This window comes from Lepeophtheirus salmonis, chromosome 5 (assembly GCF_016086655.4).
Source record: "Lepeophtheirus salmonis chromosome 5, UVic_Lsal_1.4, whole genome shotgun sequence".
NCBI lineage: Eukaryota > Metazoa > Arthropoda > Copepoda > Siphonostomatoida > Caligidae > Lepeophtheirus > Lepeophtheirus salmonis.
Genome location: NC_052135.2, coordinates 66786890 through 66812102, shown reverse-complemented (window position 1 = coordinate 66812102; position 25213 = coordinate 66786890). Strand labels below are relative to the sequence as shown.

Here is a 25213-nt window from a genome sequence, read left to right as displayed (position 1 = left end):
TTTAAACCTTAAGAAACCATTTCATTTGAAATTTTATAAATAAAGTTTTTTTATAAGTACAAATTAAACTTATCATATCTTCCAGCTTTTTTTACTGTTACATATTTGATTTTATATTTTTCCCGAAAAATCTTATGAAGATGCTTGAGATATTTGAGATTATAAACATTACTGTTCGGTTTCGGTCTGGAAATCCTACACCAGTCTGAGAACGTTTTATTTTTTGTTGGACCGAATTTGTTCGATCCAACAAAAAGCTTGGTCTGGACCGGTCTCATATAAAAATTCGGTCTATATAGGAACAAAGGAAATGTTCGGTCTAGATCGTCCCAAGGGTAAAATTTGATTTAGACCGATTTTACAGACAAATTGTTTATAACATGACATCATATTTTTTTTCTATTATAATGACGTTATACAAGGTTAAAACAGATATAGCTCGGATTAAAGTTGATCTTGAAAAAAAAAAAATGGTCTCCCATAATATATGAGACCAAAAAAAATTGGTTTGTAAATTGAAAATGAAAAAAATTGGCGAGATCCAATCAAAATTGGTCTTCAAAGTAAGACCGAAAAAAATCGGTGCACATTGATAAAGAAAAAATCACTTAAGACCGAACTGAAAAATTCGGTGCTGGACCGAGTATCTACGATAATAAATAAATAGTGTAGGGCAACTACCGGGTGTCCCGAAAGTCTTGACCGGTACCTTTGATGGGGTTTTTCGAGGTTTCAAATACTTTTTACGTAAATGTTGCAAAATATAAGTTAAAGAGCGTTTTCAGATTTACAAGTTTTGTTTCAATAACACTTCGAAACATAATTGTTTTTGACATGGAGGCTAAAAGACATGAAGTAGCTGCTCTGCTTCGTGCGGAAATCAGCCACAAGATCTCTGAGGCCACCAGCATGTCCGCCAGCACCATTGGCAGGATCAAGAGGAGGTTGGACAAGGGGGAAGGCCTTGCAGACAAGCCTCGAAGTAGGATACATGTCTTAAAGGCCACCAAGGCCACTAAGAAAAAGATAAGGGCCCAGATCAAGATAAACCCTCTTCTGAGCATCAGAACAATTGCCAAGAAGAACAACATGGGTAAGACTACTGCTGCCAACATTGTCAAGGACATTGGGGGCAAGTCCTTGGTGCGCACCACCTGTCCCGTGTTGTCCATGGCCAATATGGAGGTCAGATACATCCGATGCAAGAAGATTTTCAACAACATGAAAAGCAATGGGGACAGAATTCTCATTTTTTGCAATGAAAAAACATTTACAAGTGGATCCAGTCTTTAACCACAAAAATGATCGCTACATTAGCCTTAATGGTTATGTGGGATCTGATAAATATGTGTCCATGACCAAGCACCCAGCCAGCATCATGATGCTTGGAGTTGTTGGCTCAGATGGTAAAGCCATGCCTCCAGTCTTCTTTCGAGAGGTCTACAGGCTCACCTCGGAGGACTACATCAAGGTGCTCAAGACCAAGGTGGTCCCATGGATCAGAAAGGAGTATCCTGACATGAGGGTGTGTTTCCAGCAGGATGGGGCACCCACACACACAGCCAAGAACACCCAGAAGTGGTTGAAGGAGAATGTGGAATTCTGGCCTAAGGACTTCTGGCCCCCTCCTCCCCCGACCTGAACCCCTTGGATTTCAGCATCTGGGCGCACATTGAGAGGCAGGCTTGCAAAAAACGCCACAGCAGTACCAAAGCTCTCAAGGCCAGTATCACCAAGGCCTGGGCCAAGATGGACCCCATCTACATCAAGAACACCTGCTCCTCCTTCCGTCCCCGTGTTGGGGCTGTTATGGAAGCTAAAGGCCAAGTTGTTAATAACATATTATAGATTATAACCAAAGGAAGTTTTAAAAAAAAAACATTTCCCTGTATCTCCACTTTTAGTCCTTGTAGATCTTAATGAAGTTGGAAGTTAGAAATCAGTCAGGACTTTCCGGACACCCGGTATTTCTAAAAAAATTACTAAATGAATTAAGTAGCATAGCTCAATACATATCCAATTTTGTGTCCATCAGATAAGTGTTTTCCAAACTATAATCAAAAAGCCAAAAGTCTTCAAGACGATGTTTGATCAAACTCAATATGAAAAATCTGAAATTTCAGAGGTGAATGAAATTGTAGATCTGAAAAACATTACATAATTTCTAAAGTTTCTATTGAAATATTTGCTTCAATATTTTTGTAAGACGCCATAAAAGTAGTTTTATACGTAGAAAACCTTTGTCACACGACAATCAAATTCATCATAGAAAGGAGCTCTGTACTCATAGCTTAATTGAGTAAAGGATATAAAATTTTATTTCTTGAGCTTCCCAATATTTACTTATTTGACATATCAAATTTTTATAAAATTGTATTTAAAAAGTTGAATAGAAAAACTGTTTCTAAACAATATTTTCTACAATTAAAAATGATTCTGATATAATTTAATTGATTTTTATATAGAAATAAAAAAAATATGTCATGATATTTATGAGTCACTCTGTTTATTGCTTTGTACAGATTACAATATTTAATTTATTCCTATGTACATGAAGGTGAGACTAATACCCCGACTTTGTTCAAACATTCATACTGTGTATAGAGTTAATGAACATATTTGTGCAATTTCATTAAAATATATTTACTTTCAGTAGAAAGCCGAGGAAATTTTGGGAAAAGTGACCAAATACTAGAAAAAATCAACTTTTCGGTTTTTTAACATCAAGGATGATTTTTTTTTGTAAAAAATATATTTTTTACCAGGTGCAAAAAAAAATGTTCACACTCTGACTTTATCAAGAACAACAGGCCATAGAAAATAAGTCATTATTTTATTTAAAAACGAAACATTAATTATCCTGCATATTATTTATTATTATTTGTATTCTTAAAGTAAGATCTTCCGGCAATGACATTTTTGTGCTTTTAAACTTATATATAATACATTGTTCTTTTGCTCTGGCTATAAAATTACTAATTTCTATTGATTTTAGCCGCTGTAAAATTTGAAAAATGCTGAATCCTCAATTTATATATATATATAAAATTCATCGGTAAAATATTAATTTTCTATGTACATTGAAACAAAAATGTTTCAATGTATTATTAATTCCTTTGATTATACCCCAAGCCGAGGCTTTGAAATCAACCCAATCTTCCCACTTCCCCAACAGATCTAAAAATTGATTCATCTTCATTTTACTCATCAAAAGATTCACTGCCTGTTGTATTCTATCTTCTTCAAAAATTAAAAAAAATATCCTGAGGCCAATTTTTCACCTCTCAATATTTACTATCTCTAAAACTTCTTCCCTTTCCAAAATTTAATTTGGCATATGATTTTTTAAGCTTATCCTAAAAACCTTGTTTGTATTTTGATTTACGTATCCGAAATATATGTCAATTTGCTATTTCCAACAACTAGTTCCTGCTATTTCATTCTTTCTAAAACTGTTTCAACTAATTCCCTATTTTATGCATCATTTTATTTCCAAATGTTTATTCATCCGTAGAAATCTGCATGGTATTTTTCCCTTCTCTCGCTTTAGTGTAGTACCCATAATTTCAAAGGAACGTCTGTACCAGCTTTTTATTCCATAAAAAGCCCTTATAAAATCATAACAAGCATCGGGATTTTTTTATATAAACTCTTTAGCTTAATAAACAAAGACCACTTAACTTTTTGAAAATGTTAATAAGTATCCAATTAATCTTTCTTCCGGGACTACAAATTTTAAAAAAAATATACAAGAAAAAGATGTAAATTTCGAAATATGGACTGTTTTATGTACAATCAGTAAATTTAAATTTTTAATTATTGCTAACTACATTCTAATTTTACCAAAGTTCCATCCTTAGAAATAGTATTTTTGATTTATTTTTACAATTTTCATATTTTCAAATATTTACATTCGAAACTATTAATGTACTTAAAACTTTCATTCCATGAATTACACTGTTAAAATTTTTTTTTTAAACATGTAAATCCCCTTCCCCCCTATCTGCGGTAAAATCAGATGAATCATTATTTAACTTTGTTCTCTAAAAAATATTATACCTAAAGCAAAGAAGCATAAAAATATTTTTGGTTTCCTGAATAAATCAAAGTTATTTTGTTCTTGAAAGCTTGAATTTTATTTTTTGTCTCTCTCTGGATTTTATACCTTACTTAAATATTTTTAAATCTGTTGTTTTCCATTTAATAATGGAATTGAGGCAATAATTAACAGAACAAGGGAAATGGGATTTCCTGCCCGACATCTTCTATTCACATTGAAATATACTTCTCCCCTATATTTAACTGTATATGGTCACAGAGCCATACTCACACCATTCTTATAAATTTATAGCCCAGCTCATGCGTCTTCAAACTTTTTATAATCCATTAGGTTCGAGACTTATCATTCTATTATATAATCTAATGAACTACCTTATTTATACACCACCAATTTCATTATCTAATGATTTTTTAAAGACTTCCATTTTTGTAACATTATTTACTCATATTTCTTCTGTTCAACTGTACATGCAAAGTCTGCTTATTAGAAAGTATATTTTATGCATGTCTTGTTGTATTATTTCATACAGTTCCTGAAAATAGAGATATGGGGCATGTAAATAAAATAATTGATACATACTAGTTTATAAGGTTAATAGAAATACAAGTTTAGACCATCATGTAATCAATCACCCTTGCTAGAATTTTCAATCTGATGTATAGTACCGACTGCTGGGGAAGAAATATATATTTTGTTAAAATTGGATTCCACAGGGGACCCCGACAAAAAGAATATACTGTACAAAAGTAATTAAAAATGAAAGTGCAGATATAAACTACGTTTCGGTCAGGTAACCAAGATTCACAACTTTTCGTCCATTTGGATACTTTTTTCGTGCGGAGGCTCAATTGGAGCTGGCAATGATAACACAAGAAAGAACAAAATATAACTGTCTCCTCAGCTCTATATCTTAAGATATATTACATGAGATTCCTGACTTTTCATTGAAAAGTGCATGGAATATGACACTCCATATAAAGAATTAAAATCTTTACTTTTAAAACAGTGCCTCGGCTCTACAAAACAATTGATTATTGATTATGTAAAATTAACTAAAACAATGATAATCAAAGATGAAAATCCAGTGTAGAATGGGCATTTAAAAAAAAGAAAGTGATAATGAACATGGTAACCCTGACAATTTGAAGAAGGCTTTTGAGGAGAGAAAGAATAATGCTCATGACGTTTCATAAGATGAGTTACAATCAGCTATGAAAAGAGAGGAAGGAGATTTTTTTTTTTGCTAGAAGTACTCCAATGTTGATCCCCAATTCTAGTCTGAGTCCAACAAGGACTGTCAATTATAACTCCGCAACAAATCAGGTTTGATCAATTTAAAGACGATTGATTACTACGACGAACACTTCAATTCAGTCTCAATGGTACGGATGAAAACACTGATGCAATTAATAAATCAACAACGTTATCCATTCATAACATAAAAACCTCTGTTATAGGTAAATTTGTTCGCACAAATTAAATGTGTCTATGAATGAGGCCGTAACACAATCTTGCCTAGGTTTTCATCAATAAAATACTACATAATACAATCAATATTATAAACCAAATATTAAATATTAATTGACTTACCTATTTTCATAATTATCATTAGTTATTTTACATCCTCATTATAGATCCTCTTAATTTTCCAAAAATAGTTATGAATTACTCATAGTAAATACTAGATATAATTAAAGGAAGAGAAAAGATCCATTAGATTCATATCTGTATTTTAGTCATCCTTTTCGTTGTTCAGGAAGATGTGAGTCCTCATTCTCCGGGTCTTTCTAGTTCTGGGTCCAAGTTATAATCATACGGGTACATGGTAAAATAAGTATTGTTTGGATCTACCTATATTCTTGTCTAAGCGAAGAAAAATATTAAACTTATATGTGTACTGATAAATGAGACCGCTACAATTTTCGTCCAGGTTATCATCAATAAAACCTACATAGTACAACCAGTATAAAAAACCTAATATTAATTTGTATTTTTAATAATTCACATTAATTATTTATCACCTTCATCTAGATCCTCTTCATATTCAATAAATACAAAATTATTCTAAATATAATTAAAGAAAAAGAGTAAAGTTCTAATACTCAGAGCTGTATTTGAGCCCACCTTTTTAGTGCTCTGGTCAAGTCAGAGTTCTCATGCTCCAGGTCTTTCTAATTCCATGTCATCATGCTCTGGAGTTTGCTAGTTCTGAGTATAATTTATCATGCTCTAAGTCCATGGAAAAAAGAGTAATGTCTGGATCAACATGTAGTCTCGTATAAAGCAAGATATCAATTCCTACAAGTTCTTCCTTAATCTTTGACTAAACTAATTTACTTCTAGAATCAATTGACTTTGTTATGGCTTAGTGAGGATAAAAGGAATATATGAATAATCATGGCAGTGTTTGTAAAAAAAAACATATATTAAGGCAGGGAGCACTATCGCTGAATCAGGTACCAACTGCAAAAACCTGAGCCCTAATTTATAATAGCTTTTTGAACATATCTTGTGATGATATAGGAGTTAGTGAAATGAAATCTAGAAGCTGGGACTTTACCAACAAGATTTGTAAGGACATCATGGATTCGAAGAAATTAATTATCTGAATAATAAAGACTGTAGTTTTCGCCAGCGTTTTCTACGTAGATAATGCTTACTTGCTACAACATACACACATAAAAAGTCCAATTTTTATTTACCTCAAAAAATTACCAAATAGAAATTCACTTAGCAAATTGCAAAAAACTTTTTACACTAATCTTGTGAAAAAATAGTAACATCATTTATAGGAATTGTAAAAGAATCGCAAATCTAAAAATATTTTTTGTTACTTACAAAAACAAAAGGCTTTTGAAGAATAATATTGCCTAAAAAATAGCCCTCTATAACTGGTTCATTTTTGCAAATATTGTAATAATTATGTCATAAAATGTTACGGAAATTGAAAATACTGCCGTCATTAGATAGAGTTCTACAATTTTGTGTCCAAATGTATCGTTTTGTGGCATTTCTTTAAAAAAAAATGAAAATTGACGTTGAATAAAAAAATAATGAAACAAATTGAAAAATTATTCTGAAAATGACAGATATTTCAGTTAAACATCAATTTTTATTTGGAAAATTTATATGCAAACCAATATCCAGAAAAATTTCTACAAAATTTATTCGCTTGGAAGTCCATTTTTTGCACCTGAAATATAAGAAATTGCAATTTTTACCGATTTCTTTTTTACCCATAACTTTTTTGATTTTGAATAAATTTTCAAAACATAGTTATATGTATGTATAGTTGTTTTTGTCAAACGCCTATCTAGTCTCCTTGAGCTGCAAAAAAGGGTTTTTTGTGATATAGGTGTAGTATAAGCCCCCTCCCCTTGTTTGACCTCACAAAAATCGATTTCAATCACTTGATTAATAAATCTTGTTATTTTAGTAAGCTTGACTTGTTGAAAGCTTACCATTAAATTCCAATGTTGCTTGAAGACAAAGAAAAACTGTAATATCCACACCTTGTGGTTTTTATCAAATTATTTGCTTGTCGTTTGGAGTAAAAAATGCGAGCAGCTCGTTTCAGTGAATGAGTAATAGAGTATTGGGCCATATCAATGGTTGTTTTGCATATACAGACAACATCTTATTGTGTTCAAAAACAGAGAAAGAGTACATCAATATAATTGTTGAAGTGCACAAACATTTAAAAGAAAATTGTCTTAGCTACAATATAAGTTAAAAGTAGTTCTGTAAAAATGAGATTGATTTTTTAGGGATTTACTATAAGTCAGAAAGGGATCAAGCAATTATCCAAAAAATGTCTAAGTTTAGACAATTTGAAAAACCTTTGAATGTTCAAGGAATGAATAAGTTAATTCGGATGGCAAATTATTATAAAAGTTTCTGACCACATCTCAGATCATTGCTACATCCTTTTTAAAAAGCTATTAAAAACAAAAAAAAATGATCCCATTAACTGGTCTTCTGAATTAAATCATACATTTGTAGATTTCAAGATAAGGATAGATGATATAAAAATACTAACAAATTACATACCTTGAAAAAAATTGAGAATTTGTGTGGATGCTTCTGACAAAGGCGTTGGAGATGTTTTAGAGCAGAGAGAGGGTTCCAAATTTCGTCCTCTTGTCATTTGAAAGAGAGTATTGTCAGAAAGAGAATAAAAAGGATGAGCCATTACTTGGGAACTGTTAGCCATACGAGAAGTAATCAGACATGTTACCAATATAATCGAAGATAAAAATGTAGAATGCTTCGCCGATCATAAACCATTATTAACCTCTCAATTTGTAAAAGACCCTAAATGACCCAGCAAATACAATTGTTATTTTACAGAGTTCAGTGAAAGGAATATCCCTTCATCTCATATATCTGGGAATCATAATGCGCCAACTGATTTTCTTTCGCGAAAAAATTTCTAAAATTATATTTTATTGATTGAAAGACTTCGAGATTTGAACAAATGAAAGAAAATGTCATAATTAAATACCCACTAATAAAATTTATTACAATTGATGGACAAGATATAGACTGCGATGTTTGAGCAAAGAATGGTAGACCTGTAGTTCTTAAGACAATGATAAATTAGGTCTTGTTTTTATTTTATAATGAATCTCATCGTAGAGTTAAGAATAAAATTCGAAAAGTTCAGGGACATTATTTTCGGAATTATATGTCTTCCGATATAAAATGATTTGTACATAATTGCTCATTTCACGAAAGACCAAGAAAAAACCGTTTACTTAAGTTAACATTTGATGTAATAATATCTCCATATATATTTTTTTTTTTTCACATCCACATAGATTTAATTCGGCCATTCCAAAATCAAAAGGAAATAATATGGCTCTCACTGTTATTGATCGTGCTACTAAATGGTTGGAAATATATCCTATGTCTAGCGCAAACACCAAAAATACAATAAGAAATTGATTTTCAATATTTGGACAAATAAACAATTAATCTGAATAAAACTTACTTTCAAGAAAATCACGCATTTTATAAAGTAAATTTTATAATCGTTACGGTTCTGAAGGACTTGGTGTTCTATTTATCTTATTTTATTCTTCCTTGGAACTCTTTCATCCTTTTTTATAATTATTTTATTTCTTTATACTGGAAATGGTTGTCCTAGGAATATTTGGTCACTTTCTCAATACCAAATTATAAAGATAATTTTAGTACTGAAAGACGAACCCTTAGAGAATTTTTGAATGTGGTATTGAGAAAGCGAACAAATATTACGTGGCGAACCGAGGATGTTGACGTATTTTCCTTTAATTTTATCTCTCGAGCATATATATTTTTCATTTAGCTTAATTGAAGATTCAGAAGCCTTCACATAATTGACCTCTTTTACTTTGTTCTTTTTTGGAAACCTCATTTGCGAACAAATAATGGCTACTTGACCTTCTCTCCATACAGATCAAATCTTTCATTTTTGCTTTACCTTTTGTTCTAATAAAAAAGCCCTCAATATCTTCTGAAATTTTTCTTTTCCTCCCCGTAATGACACAAAGAGCTCATATTATCATCCATATCTTTGAATTTCCGTGATTAGTTGGCTAATCTTTTAGGTTTCTATTAAAACTTTTGCTTCAAGATTTTTTTAAACACTTCAAAAATAGTCTTAAAAACACAAAGGACTCATGTCATACGTCTATCAAATTTATCATGAAAAAGAGCTTAGAACTCAGAGTTGGATTGAGTTATAGATATGGTTGTTTTTTTTACTTTACTAATAGTAGGTTATTTGACATGAAATTTTTCTTTATATGAATGTAAAAAACATTCGTGTATTCATTTTCCATTGAATAACACATACACATGTTTGAATAGCTGGCAAATTCTTTATAAACGGTATCCTCTGTAAAGAAGCATTAATTAACATTTAGCTTTAATACTTATTTTTTGTGGTTCGATACATTGTCATCTTGGAAACATTGAACTTATTATATTGAACTGGCATTTTCTTAGGCTTAAACCCACGATCTACAAGTGCTTAATGGACAAAAGATGTGAAGTTTATCGATGGCTTTTTGTAGATGACGCCCTAAATTCTTCAGGTAGTGGTAAAATAAAGCAAAATGGTACCTTTATCAAAAATTTAAAGCTTGAACTATCAAGTGTTCTGTTTTTCTTCTTTTTTTTCGGTTTAAAAATCAATACATCTGTAGGATATTTTTTTTATAAAATCACTGTGTATATCAATAAAATATTACACATGCATATGTTCAGTAGGGCAATGCGTAGTACCAAAAAAGGGTTAAACGTTATCAGTCAAAAAATTAAAAAAATGTTGAGCACCAGCCTTGTTCTATTGTTCAAATATAAAGAAATAAACCTTATGTTCTGGAATGGTCTTTAAGAATATCTAATATTAAGAATTAATTCAATACACGCATGTACATATGATAATTAAATTAAGAAATAATATATGTACTATCAAAAAAAAATAATTATCCTTATAAAGCTTATAATTAATTTCTATAAGATTAATTAAAAAATATAATTTATATAAGATATTGTTACAAATATTGATTATGCTAGCTATTTAGCTTTGTTCAGTATTACATCCTAATCAACTACTGAAAATATTTAAAAAAATATAAGTAGCTACATTGTTACCAAGTAAAGAGTTTTTCTATTTCTATGGAAAAATACTAATTATTAGTATAATATGCAATTAATATTCTTTCGGCAACATTAAGAAACCAATCAATCAATAAACTTTTGATTAGTTTGAAAGTGATTAAATTAACAAAAAAGTATGTTATTATTGCCTTATGATTTTTATTTTTTAAATGTCGAGCAATAAATTAATAAAACAATTAAAATAAAGGGATATGGAAAATGCTACGATTGAAACTAAATAAATTAAAATTTTGCACAATTTACTGTAAAACTTAAGCAATTCAAGAGTCCAAAATTCCATCATTATTTCTGAATAAGATATTTTATTAGATAAAATTGAAATGATATCAAAGTTTTAATTTATAAATATGAAGTTATATGACGTACAATTTCTAACTTTAGCAATCAGTTTGTCAAAACTATATACAGGGTGCAACCTCTATATGACAACCATCAAGATATTTTTTATGTGGATTTTCTCCTAAACTAATAACCAGATTTTAATCAGAACTAAAGTCAAATGAAACGTGAATAAATAGAATATTTATATTCAATGTAATCACCTTTGCTTAAATTACAACCTCAATTCTACAAGCAAAGAGGAGCGAGTATTGATAACAGTCTGTTTCTGCAGATTCTGCAATTTCTTCGAGATCCTGGACATCGCCTCAGATTTTGTGTTTAAGGAGGATCAGATGTTGAGTCGCTCAACTGCAACCACACAAAAAAAAATCCAGGAAGTTAAGATATCAGGAGCTTTGAGTTTAAAAACTGGGCTCAATGAAGTAAAAAAATACTCAAGTAAGTCACCGTTTTCTTTGTATTGCGGTATGGAACCGAGTCTTGTTGACAGACGAATGCCTTCCAGTTCCATCCTGACTCTCTAGACAAAAGAACCTGTTCAGGTTAAAGAAGTTCGCAATATCAACATTGACTCGTCCGGTGTGGATCGCAACAAGGTTACTTTGCTTTTTCCACGATTATACAATAAACACTTAGTTGATGGATGCCATTTTTTTAAAACTAACACCAAATAGGAGGCTAAAATAACACACAATGTTCTACCTGCGCATGTGCAACTGTTGACTTGATTTTTACTTCAACTCATTTTCAGTTAGTAATAACCTTCAGAAGATAGCTGTAAAAAATGTCTTACAGATGTTTAGTTTTTGAGTTATTGTGCTAAATGTGATGCTACTTTTGTTAACTTTAAAACAATGCTTTAAAATTATCGTGTTTTTATTTGAACCTTGCTTCTTAAGGAGAAAAAATACAGTTCAAGATAAGCAATAGCTCTTCTCCATAAAATGAATAAATAAAAATAAAAATAATATTTAAAAAAAAAACAATTTTGAACAATAAAAAAGTGTTTTCTTTGTAAATCCTGGGGTCTATTAGCCCATATGTAAGCTTCAACAATAATAAATCCAAAAATTGTGAGCATACCTTATTTGAGCGCTTCCTTTTTTTTCTGTGACCTGTCAATAAATTGACTTTTCTTATAAGATAAATTGAAAAAGGAACATTATATCCTTAAAATATTGTGAAAGTCTTGTATCAAATTCGCTTCGTATGCATATAGCAAAAACATATAGGCTGAAATTTCTCCGATGTCGACCCATTATTATACTTTGGGTAGAAGCAAGACTTATAATTCCCTAGCAGAATACCATAATAGTTCTCTGTTTTTGATGATCACACTCACTATTTATTACTTTTAATTTGATGTTCTGTCTTTAATAATTAAAAAATAATGGCAAGAGCAATGGGAAATCAAAGGCTTTAGTCACAATACCAACTAGCAAAGTATTCTCCAGCTTTTTAGGACATGTTGTATACATCTTTGATTTTGTAAGTACCTGTAAATAATTCAAAGACCCTTCCTAGGTCAGATACAGTAATTATAAAGCTATAATTAATCGGTGCAGCTCCATCTGACTAATTAAAGGAACGTTTAAAATATGGAATGTAACTCAATGTCAATAAAACTATTGCTAAAATATGATTAATTATGATAAATCAACTTAAACAAAATAAGAGCCACCGATACATCCCTAAAAATTACTTATTACATTCCTTGAGTATATGGTGCATTGCAGCCATAAAAGCTTCGCTTCTTTTGTTTCTGTCTTTTACATTATAATTTATTATGATTACACAATATATATTTTTTGTAAATTATTTTTATATAACAATGCCCTTATATATTTGTACAACATACATTAAGGTGGATCGTTTTAGGGAGTTTAGCTCAAATTTTTCGAATTATGAAATCGGGAATAGTTGTGTATTGCTATGAGAGTAATTTGTGTTAAACATTAACTCTGTGTAAGTATGAAGATCATCAGTAGGCTGCAACTGATGGGCCATTGTCCCCCCCCATTTTTTTTCTTTGTGTAATATTTTATAACAAATTGCAAGTTCACGTTATTTTAACGTTTCTATTATATATTTTGCAACCTCCCACTTGCAAATCCGTTCCGCTGCCTCTGAAACAGCGTATACTGTACAAAAATATTTATTTATACTTGTTCCAATAAAGAGTACGTATTTATTAGGTATTGTGTCGATGAGTAATAATTAATTATCATTATGGTGGAATATTAAAATAATATTGTTTTTCTCTTTATATATTAAGGTAACAACAACATAATATTTAACAAAGAAAACAAAATTTCAGTTGTAAAACCATTTTCTTTTTCAAAAAGAATAAAACTGGAGCTATTTGATTGTATTATAGACTCAAAATACCAGTCAAGTGTCTTCAAGAATCAAATTTCTGACCATGGTTTCCTGATTATAGGAAAAATATTAAAAAATCTACAAAATTTATATTTATAAATCTCTAATTGAATTGAATAACCTTTAAGGAACATTCAATCATTCTAAAAAAAATTGCAAAAATAAACTTTTATAGTATTAAAAAATTCACAAAATTCAACAGCATTGAATTCTAAAATTCTGATTTTCGACTCACTCCAACGTAAATGTATATAACAATAACCTATGCCTGGATATAAGAACAATAACTTTTTGTATGCAGGGAAAAATTACTTTCCATTAATAATTTCTTAACCTTTTTAAGATAAATAATTTGTATGATCGAGGAGAGTAATAATCTTCCAATCACAATAATACTTTTAATAAAGTATATCAATAACATATTATTGTCAAATTTAATCAACTAATTTATTTAATACATTTTTAATTATATGTAGATATCAAATTGTACTCTCTGGAATGGGGAGCATTGGTGGAGCGGAAATGGAATTGGCCATCGATGATTTCTCTCTGAGTCCTCATTGCTTCGGCTATGAAGTAGAAAAGTCCAAGTTAGAGGGCTGGCGGTACAATATGACTGACTTAGAATTTTGCAAATATTATGGTAAGGAATAAGTTATTAATAGCATGTGTACTAAATAATTTCTATTAATATAATTTTGATTTGCTTTGAACTATATAATAATTGTATATATAAAGACTGAAATAAGTATTTAGTAGATTGCTTCTAATATTTTTATTACCAACTTGTAAATGGCATAATATATTATACATGGGTAATAAAGGCTCCTTAAATAACAATAAATACCTTTTTTTAGTGAAAAGTTTATTTTTATATCACCCCTAAATATCGAGAAAGACAATGAAATATATTTTTTAGCAATAAAGTATTATACTAAAAACAAGATATACCAATTGGAACTCGAATATTTACCCATGGTGGAACTCGCCACCTATAAAAATACCTACCACCCAGTTAACCAATAAATGTTGTGAAAACAACTTTGAAATGTATAAAAAAATGAACTTTAAATTGAACAAATCATATGATCAAATGAGTCTAACTAAATAATGCATTATATTATCAAACTATCTCTATAGATCCATTTGAAAATATTTATTTATTAAATTAATATTGATGAAAAAAAAAAAGCTTTAATGTAATTTTTCAACATTTATATTGTAAATGTTAAAAGTATAATATTTATGACATGAATAGTGTTGCAAAACTAATTATCTTGTTATTTTCTACATCATCCATTTTTAACGACATTACATACATCGTTTTTTATGAGTTGTACTATCATACCTTCTTTAGTTTAACTTATCCAAAAACCAACACTAATGATTAAACATAATGTTGTAAATTGTTAGCATATTCGATGTTCCTATCTCCTTCTACACACACCTACCCAGCGTACGCGTATGTATGTATGAAGTGGTTGTATTCTGAAGGATAAAAATAAAAAGGGACACCCACTTCAGCGCTATAACATACATATTATAAAAGAATTCGCTACTAACTATGATGCTAAAAACACAAAAACTGAATATATAAACATTAAGAAAAAAAGTCAAACAAATCCCGTCCACAACATTGTCGTCACATTAAAGGAATTGAAGGTACGTCTTTATTCCCGATAATTTAAGCTCTTCGAGAGCCACCTCCGCTATTCTTGGAAAAGGGCAGACACCACTGAAGCACACCGCTGAAATAAGAGCCTGGAGCTTACATATCACCTTCGATGCTACCCCTAGTCCCTCTTTGATTCCTTCAAACCCGTATATAAGTTCGTCTGGATAAGGGATTCTTCCTATTTTCTCTCCTAAATCTTTTCCAACGTTCTTAATTATGCCCGCAAAAGTCCCACAATCCCGGAATATATGAGAAATTGTCTTCTCTTGATTGCAATCCAGACAGTGCGCCCAAGCGTCATTAAAATGTCTCTCAGTAAAGAAGACCCCCGACGATATCCGATATTTCAGGTACATTTCCGTTAGATTGAGGATTGAATCCCAAATTGTCTTGAGATATTGATCTACTTTTTCCATCTTGATTGTTGCTCTAACAAACTTATTTCTGAAATCATCCTTTGCCAAGTTGATCGTCATCTTTCTATTGGGGATGTTATATGGACTCCCTTTCTTCGTAATTGGGTTGAATGTGTATACTCCAAGTTGATTTTGCAACCATAATTATCAAGGGGTGAGTAGTCTCAGTTTTTAACACATCGTATATCGTTATACATTGCTTTAAGTGAGGACATAGGCAGTATTTACTCCATTGTTGATCCTCCATTCTACTCGAAGTTCATCAATATCACTTATAACAAAAATCTCATTGTGCTGTTCTTCATTCAAGAGCAAATCATTTGTTGCTTGTAGTTTATCTATACTTAGATTTTTTCTCTCCAAGAATGAAAATATAATGAATACAGCGTTAGAAAATATAAAAAGTCTGTTTGTGTGACCAGCACTTCTGTAATTTTTGAAAAATCTGGGCTTTCATTTTCTTGCATTCCCTTATCACTCGTTTTCGAATACCCGACTGACTTCGAGCAGGTAAAATATATCCCTGTTCAAATAAAGTTACAAGAACATCATGTTTCTTGCAGGTCGAAATATTGTTCCTCCACGTCAGTCATGTTTTCGTTCTTCCTTTATTTGCCTTGTATTGTATTGTAGTTAGGACTGAGGTAAAGGACAATCGCTGTTCTCAAAGACAGTTAGTTGTAGTGACTGAGTTTGGATTATTGGTCTGAGTCGTTTTTTGAGTGCATTGGTTTTAAAGATACCGCTTTGACCGTAGAATAACCAAACATGCATCAACTCTTTATCTTCCTCTAGAAGAATTTCCACTATTCCAAGCATTTTAACATTTCATTTACAAGGAATAACTAAAGAAGTGAACAGTTAATTTTTTTAGATAGATTTTTTTTTCTTTTATGACTGAGACCATTGTAAAAATAGAGGTGTTTTTTTTTTAAATAAGAGTTCTATAGAGAGAGACAACAAGAAGTTACATCTAAAACAATTCTTTCTATATGATCATAATTTTTATCCCGTCCTGTCGTCACTTTTTAATGCTGAATAGAAAAATAAAGTTTCTGATAAATTGACGTTTTGTTGGCATCCGACCAAGATTTAAAAGTCGATCAACCATTGAAATATTAAGGCCTCGTTTTTGGTTCGAATAAGAAGGAAGATTTTTTTTTCAAAATCGACGAATTGGTCATTGTGCTTTTATAATAATTATAAGACATATTTTATCGTTTTTATACAAAATAATTAAATTTTGATAAACCTACTACACTAACTTATTAAAATGGTATAGTAACTTCCATTCTAGGCTAATATTCTAGGTTGTATAGTTCTATAAATTGTAGTTTGTATGAAATAATTATAATTAAAATAAAGATGTAGTAAGTATAAAAACACTTGAGAAGAAAACATAACACTTAAAGAATTTTTAACATTTAGTTTATTAATCAAAAGTGACGTCAAGTTTGTGTCTAAAAAAAAATAATATTGAGACTGCCTAAGTTATTCATTCTTTATACATATTATACACCCCCAATTTAGGGTGTCCCATAATATCAAAAGTAATTTTCCAAAAATGTATACCCCAACTTTTTTTTCTAATTGATCTCAGCTACTCAAGTATGAAACACAAATTAAGACAACGATAACAGGTGCCGACGAGAGCTTAAAGTCAATTGGACGACTTGATAGTAGGATGGACAGGTAAATTTACAATCAAATGAAGATTACACAAAAATACTTATCGTAAAAATATTTTAACTAGCTCAACTATTAGTAAATAGATGTATGTGTGTTGTGTAAAACTTTGTTTTGTCTAATTTAAAGTATCTCTAAGTAATTGAGTAAGACGTGTTTCAACTTTCCACCAGTCCAATCTATTCTATATAAAGTGATTCTGTTGATTTCATCTTCCATAATTGATAAATAATAGGGTTTTTTTTATTTATCATAATAGTATTCCAATAAGTCTTAGTATATTTTGAAGGGAGTGAGGTTTTACATATCACATTTTAAATTTCAAATTAGAGAAATATTGTGACTTTGTTTGATTTTAACTTCAAACTCAATTAAATACTAGGAAAACGTCGTGGGCATTGGTTCTATAGTGATAAAATACTTATACAAGTCGGAATGGATCAACCAAGTGAATAAATAAAAAGTAATCGTATTTTGATAAATAATATTCAGCATAAGAATCGTGACGCAATCATCAACACGGACTGATCTAAGGAAGAAGACGAAAACACTGAGGCTGGATGGGTCATCACCTAAGGTGATGCATCAATTTGTCATTCAATGGCTTCATTGAATAAAGAGGGTTCTGTGTTTCAATCAGAGATTTTCGCCATAACACAAGGTGTAGAAGCTCTTCTCAAGTACGATAAAACACTGAACAATATAATAATCAGATCAGACTCCTAATCAATTGCTGCAATTATTAATCCACTTATTACTAGTAATGAAGTTTTAAAAGGTAAAGAAACTAGCATCGAAGGAATGAGTGAGAAAAATATACATCTTGAAAGGTGTAATGGACATTCTGATATTATAGGAAATGAATTTGCGGACCTTCTTGCGAAGAGGGGTACAGAGAGCCAAAACCAGTTTACTACTGGGATACCTCCAAGCTACATAAAGAAGGTAATTCATTACTTCTTCTTTCAATATTGGTGTGCCCCACATAAAAAAGATGAAGGAATGAAACATAAACATACTATGCAGAAGTCGAAGTGTATCAAACTTGGAAGAGAAAAATTGAGACTCATTGTACAAGCCTACACTGGACATGGCCCTTTTCTAGCCCACCTAAGCAAGTGGAAGGACACAAGCTCAACGTGTAATGTATGTATGGAAGAATTGCAAAGTGCAGATCATCTCATCAATAGATGCCCCGTACGAGAGACATCAAGCAATGAATGAAGAAAACGAAGACATTCGTATTTTAATATGTATGAAATGTAAAAAAATAAAAATATTATTGAACCAAGTTTTAATGTAAACTAGGTTTTAGAATCATCTGCTGTAGTAGCACAAATACCCCGTTGTATGGTCGTAGTCGTTGCCTTATATCTGTACAATTTTATTTTATGTATGCATAGCAAGCAGTAATAAATATTTAACTAACTACATACTAGGATCCCTATGATAATATAAATCTGTTTCATTTTTTTTTCTGATTTGTATCTAAACAAATTTAAACTAATTTTATAAGAATTGTAGTTCGCTAATGAATGTTACATATTTTCCCTCAATCGAATTTTTGAGATATTCTTCTTTATACTTTGCAGTTCCTCAAATATATGTGTTACTAACAGGAAGCATACAATGTCCACATAGTAATTATAAAAATAAAAAATACAAACTAGTCAATGGAAGAATTTGAAAAATTATTTGTTAATTAAAATAATGAAGGAGGAAAAGAAAAAAGAAACCCCAGTAGATAAGTAATCGGATCAAGAAGTGAGGTTCTCAATTGAGTTGTTTATAGATCCCTCGCTCGCTCTTTTCCTCTTCTCCAATACATAGGTATATCACTCAGTATATTATATGACGTAGTATTGATCATTCAATGTTGACGTGAAGACGCGGGAATCTTGTTTATTTATTTAATGTTATAATAAGTAATAACACAGAAGAGCCATCCTAAATACTAATCAATTACTTAATTATGAGTATATTGGTTGGTTTAGTTTATTTGTTGTGTACAAGTTGCGATTTTATATACGCTACAACCAGAATTTACAGTACTTGGACTGAGAATATTTTATGAATGATAGATATATCTTTGCTGTCATTTTCAAATATTTACATAAAAATCATAAAATGTAAGTATTCTGTGGTACATTATCAAGTTCAAATACCCATAATGAACATGTGATTTTATTAGATCAAAATGAAATGATAGCGTCAATGCACAGTTGAAAATTAGAATGAGTAATTTTGTTATTGAATAATGTATTTTAAGACGAATGAATTGAAACTTGCACAATTTGCTTATACAAGTTGATATTTGTGCAGACATAGCGACTTGTACACAGCATATAAAAGGTGCATAAGCTATCTATGCCACACCCTTGGTACTTCCTCTTGGGTAAACAGAGGAACTTAAGCACCTGATTTTTTTTTTAGATAGATTGTTTAAACAAAAAAAACAGTTGGAAAAAATTGATTAATTTGTTGTCCCAAATATTTGGAAAAGGCACGGACCCCCCTTGGAATCTGCAACAGAAGGGACATTATTACAATTGCTGAAACTAGGTATGAGGTAAAAAGTCAAAGTTACTGTTTCCAGTCTCCAGAGTTGGTGAACAGAGTCCAGCATATCGACAATGGAGACCCAGGGAAGTCCATCAGAGCAATTGCTCAAGAATTTAGTTGGTCAAAATCCCTAATCCGTCTCTGCACACACAAAAACCTTAGTTACTAGTCAAACAAAATGACTAAAGGCTAAATGGAAGGCCTTACATGTGACATCAGGAATGGGCTCCCTGCGACACCACGAAAAAAAATTACAGGACAGGGCTTAAATCTCTCGCAAATAGAGGCCACACCGCTCCTTAGTATCACTAATAGTGCACGGTTTGTTTTTATTCCCATGAGTCCAGTTTTTTGTTATTTTGTAACACAATCTGACCCGGCAAGAAATCATTATACATTTAGTGATGAAAAAGCTAGTTTTTGTGGATTTATGGATTTAAGGATATATTACAATAAAACGAAACTTATATCAGGAAATAATTATATTTCCTGGCAAATATACCATAGGTGAAATATCTATGGATCCCATAACTGAGAAAGAAATCCAGATACACAAATATAGAAATCAAAATGGTTGTTTAATTAAAGAAGAAAATTATATACTATGATACTAAAAAATTATTTACTGTCGTAAGGGCTCAATTTAGAGTTTTTATTGACTTGGCCGAACCAGACCAGGCCGCTACGGATGGTTATGAGGGGGAAAAAATAAAAAATATATATAATGACATACCTTCAGTCTCCACTTTGAGTATTGTGAGTACTTACCTACTTTTCATTAAGTTTGTTGGTGACTTTTTTTTTTAATTTTTTTTTTTTGCATTCCAAGCATCTGATATTGTTTAATAACTTTGAGATATTTATATTCATTATAAAACCGTAGAGTCTATCCAATAGTTTTCCTCAGACATTAGAAGAAACTCTTTTGAAATTTTATATTTTATTTTATATGGAACTAATTTTTTAGGAGGTTGGGTAAAAAATCAAGCAGTCTCAATCGAATATGAAGTCGGTCCAGTTTTCTGAAATTTAAAAATTGGCACATTATTTGAGTAAAATCGAAAAATCATTGGCTTAAAAGTAGAATCAATCGAGTGGACGTTACAATATTTTTAGTTTTTTTTATATCATGCAAAATATAATTTTTATTATTTTTCATCTATTTATATATTTATTTGTAGTAATTCCCATTTATTGCATGACTTTCAATTAATCAACTATTTAAAAATCTATCTTTATCTTCAATATAATATTTAATTAATTCATCCTTGTTATAAAATTTCTTTTGTTATTTTCAGGTCGAAAAAATTGTCCGGTCCCTAAAAAACTACGTAAGTTTGATTTTTTTCATATCAATTATCTTTTTAATTATTACTTCGCACATCTAACTCCTTACAAATAAATAGATATTGAACTTGTTTTTAAGAGCAATGCATATTCTAAACCTCAACCATTCCAATTTTAATATATTATGTCATTTAACTGCCTTTTATTTTACTCCATACATTTTTGAATGTAGATTTAGGCCCATGACATGACATGTTTTCTTAGTATAGGTTGCAAACTTTACCTACAGTCTTTACTATTGAAATATTCCTTTCATTGTATCATTATTTTTTTTTCATCAACTAAGATCTGAGATTATTAGTAAATTGTTTCGAAAAAGATTCATTATCATAATTTTATAGCTGAAATACTATGGTAAAAACAAAAGGTAAAGTTTGAACTGATTAAATAAATATTTTCAAAGGCAGTCAATATGTGATGCAGAGAAATCTATAATATGTGAAAGTACCATAGGAGAAAATGCATGTGGGAAAATCAGCGGTTTGGTTACTCCCTTTATAATAGGACACTACATATATGTTATTTTATCCACTTACAATCTAAACGGACAAAAGAATAAAGCAATTTTTTTTAAATATATGGTAGCTATCTGTATTATTCTATTTGCCCAATGTAAATATATATAATATATAAATTGAATGAAAATCCTTGTTTTATATCCAGTAATATAAAAATATAAATCAGAAAAAAGTATATTCCAGTTTATAATGATCCAGATGCTTAGAATCATAAAATGTTAAACTCATGAAAAAATTTGAAAAGAAAAATAAACATTGGATCTATGGATGTTTCAAAAAGCGATTTTTTGATAAAAAGGTTATGTATATGACATTTTTTGTTTATAGGAGGGGAAATTCATATGTTGTAACTCACGATCGATACATGGGTAGGCAAAAGTAGTTTGGAGTTTTTTTTATTGAGCTTTTACTTCACTTGAAAGTACTGTCCATAGACAACAATTTTTGTTTTCGTACTTAAACTGTTCAGTTTCGCCATGAAGCACCTATATTACAAACGTAAAGTAACTAGAGAATTTTTTGAGGCTGACAACGATAAAAGTCACAAAATATGCCAGGAGATAGACAGTATTGAAAGTCTCTCCTTCTGTTTACAAGAAACGTTTTAGAGTACAAAACATCCTCATTTTGAAGAGTATGATAATAAAATCCAAAGTTAATGTATGGGGGACATTAGATGTACGAATTCATTTTAATTATTAGAACTATCTAATATATCAAGCATTGACGTCATTAAATAAAATAATTGGAATATGAGAGTGGGGGGAGAGATAATTTAATTTAGCAAGCATTATAAAAGAGAAAAAAAGATTAATTAATTGATAATTCATTATATTAATGTACTTACTCACATCCATCTTCATACAAGATATAATTTATATTTTATATTCTCGTAATAAAATTAAAAAATATATATTTTTGTAAGCTAAGGATTTGTATATATATGTAAATAAAGAATTAGTTTTTGTAGAATAGAAATATATTCTCTAGTATGTTTTTAAATTAATATACATTAAATATCAACTCATATTTTTCCTAAATCTAAATATCATCAATTATTTCTTATATGATAAAGTTTAAATATATACAAAATTAGCCAATTTTGAAAAATAATGAAAAAAAGTAGAGGACAACAAGTTATTTTTTATAAAATAATCATAAAACAATTGTTGAAAACAATAATCAAAAAGTGCATTTTGCGGGGTAAAAGTATTTTGCATATCAATTGAATAGTTAGGGTGTTAAAAAATATATTTTATGTAGATCATTAGCATTTTGGACAATTATCAAAATAAATTAAAATAAACTTGGTAACCCTAACAATTTGAAAAATATTTTGGAGGAGAACAGGTAAAGGGTTCAGGACGACTCATAGCTTATTCATCTATGAGAGGAAGAAAATAAACACAAGCCCTACTATGTACAAAACAAGAGAATAAGAAAAACACACCTTTTTCGATCCTCAATTGTGATTTGAGTAAAAAACAACTTACATTTATAACTCCATCACAAATCCTCAGCGTTACATTCCGTCATTCTTGAACATAAAGACTCGTAGTTACACATTATACTTAGATTTTATTTCCATAATAATGAAAAAATAAAAATAATAGCGTTGGAGAAAAGAACCACTCATCAAGTAGCCAACATATAAAAAAATTGCGCACTAAAAATGCTTAAAGTTTAAAATCCGGATTGTTTATAAGAACATGTTGTGAAAAAAGTAATTTCGAGTTTTTTGCTATATGCCAATGTTTTATAAGAAGGGTTACAATCATCCAATTAAAACCAAATATTCCCCGTTCTGTTCCATAACTTGTTGCTAACGAGAATCCAACTTCTTATTTTCCTTCTCGAAGAAGCCCTTGTCTCTATTTGTAAAAAAAACTTGGACAACCCATTTTCAAAGTCCTCTATTGAGGCCAAATTGTACCTCCCAGGCTATTATACATAGATACAAATAGGTGGAAGTCACATGGTACAAGGATTGGAATGTAAGGTGGATGCATAAGAATTTTCTATCCGAGCTCCTGTTGCTTCTGGCACGTCATGAAAGATGTGTACAGCCTGGAGTTGCTTTGATGATGTCTTGTTGTCTCCACTTCACCAATGGAGTAATCCATTACGTTTAGATCGGTTATGGAGGGGGTCAGACTGTCTTTTCCAAGAAGCCACTCAAATTTGCCTCACACACCCGCTGCGTCTCTTTGGCTGTATGGGAGGGGGTACCATCCTGTTGAAAGGTATATAACTCATTGTGGAAGTGTTGTTGGGGCCACGGAACCAGATCTTCCTCCGGGATAGTGCTGATGTACTCTTTGGTGTTGATCTTTACCCCGGCCGGCACAAACACAAAGGGGACTTCCTTGTCTCTGCCATGGTCATCCAACCATCACAGACTGTGGTTTCTGCACTCTTTTGACTCCATGGTCACCCAGCTCACCTTTTTTGCCCAGAATTCGATCATTTGTGGGGTTAAAGCCTGTTCCACAAATAAAATCTTATGATCACTGAACGCAATACTGGAAACCGTACCAGTCCTCAACTTCTGAAGAATAAAATTGCTTCTCTTAAGTCTTTTAGCCTTGACCTTGCTTAACAGGTGATGTTGCCTCTTCAATTTGTAGGGATACATCCCAAGTTCATCTCAGATAAGGTTTCTCATTGTTGTTGTAACCATGTTGAATTCCTTGGCCATCTTGGTGATGTTCATCCTTGGACTTCTTGCCATCCTTGAATTGACTGCCTTGAATACTCTGATTGTACGTTTTGACCTTGTTCTGCCTGATCTGTGTCTGTGCTTGATAGATTGAGTCTCCTCCTACCCCTCAATGTTTCCTTTGATGAGAATAGGGTTTACCTCTAGGCTTTTCAGGTTCCTGAAGATGGCTGATCGAGATTTACCCTCTCTCTTGGCTTCCATTGTGGTTAACAAAACTGTTAACAAAATCACACTAGCTCATGGACCCTCGGCAGTTAGTTATTCTCTTGAACTTGATGTGTGTGTGTCCCCCCCCGTGATTCCAAAGAGAAAGAAATATAATTTATATATGTGGATTTCACCAAAAGATTCCTAGGTTTTAGATGGAGTAATTGTAATACTATAATGTTTACTTATACCTAGTCAGTGCAACTCCATCTACCCAATTAAAGGAACATTTTATAAATTAAATGTTATTGTATTCAAAACTGTATGTTTTGATCTAGTTTCGATACAAGTAGAGTTTAAAAATGGTACCTTGCAACTTTAAATAAAATTATATTATAAAAAGTTAATCTAACATAACTTTTGGTGGACCCTGTATTTGTTTCATATATCATTTGTTCAATTAGCTAGGAAAATTAATTGTAAAATTTTCATTTTTGGTTGATTTTTTACAAAAAGAAATGATATTCTGTCAAAAAAAAGTTAGGCATTTGCTTTCACTTGTTCGATTCATTTTCATAGCAATATATAAACTTTGTATCTTTTTAGCTGTTATGTGACAGATTAATTTGAATTAAATTTTATCAAATGAATACATAAACGTAATGAAAACTAGGTCAGAGCATCTTATAT

At 30.8% G+C, this 25213-nt stretch overlaps 1 protein-coding gene across 5 annotated transcripts in view; it reads left to right on the top strand.

Annotated features, from left to right (window-relative positions):
• Positions 1-25213, top strand: part of Alk (Anaplastic lymphoma kinase) — a 312304-nt gene that overhangs the window by 240091 nt on the left and 47000 nt on the right. For all 5 annotated transcript variants that reach the window (XM_071888914.1, XM_071888913.1, XM_040712433.2 and 2 more), the window contains 2 exons: positions 13927-14093; positions 21088-21120. In XM_071888914.1, coding sequence (XP_071745015.1) covers positions 13927-14093; positions 21088-21120 — 200 coding nt within the window. The remainder of the gene's footprint in view (positions 1-13926; positions 14094-21087; positions 21121-25213) is intronic.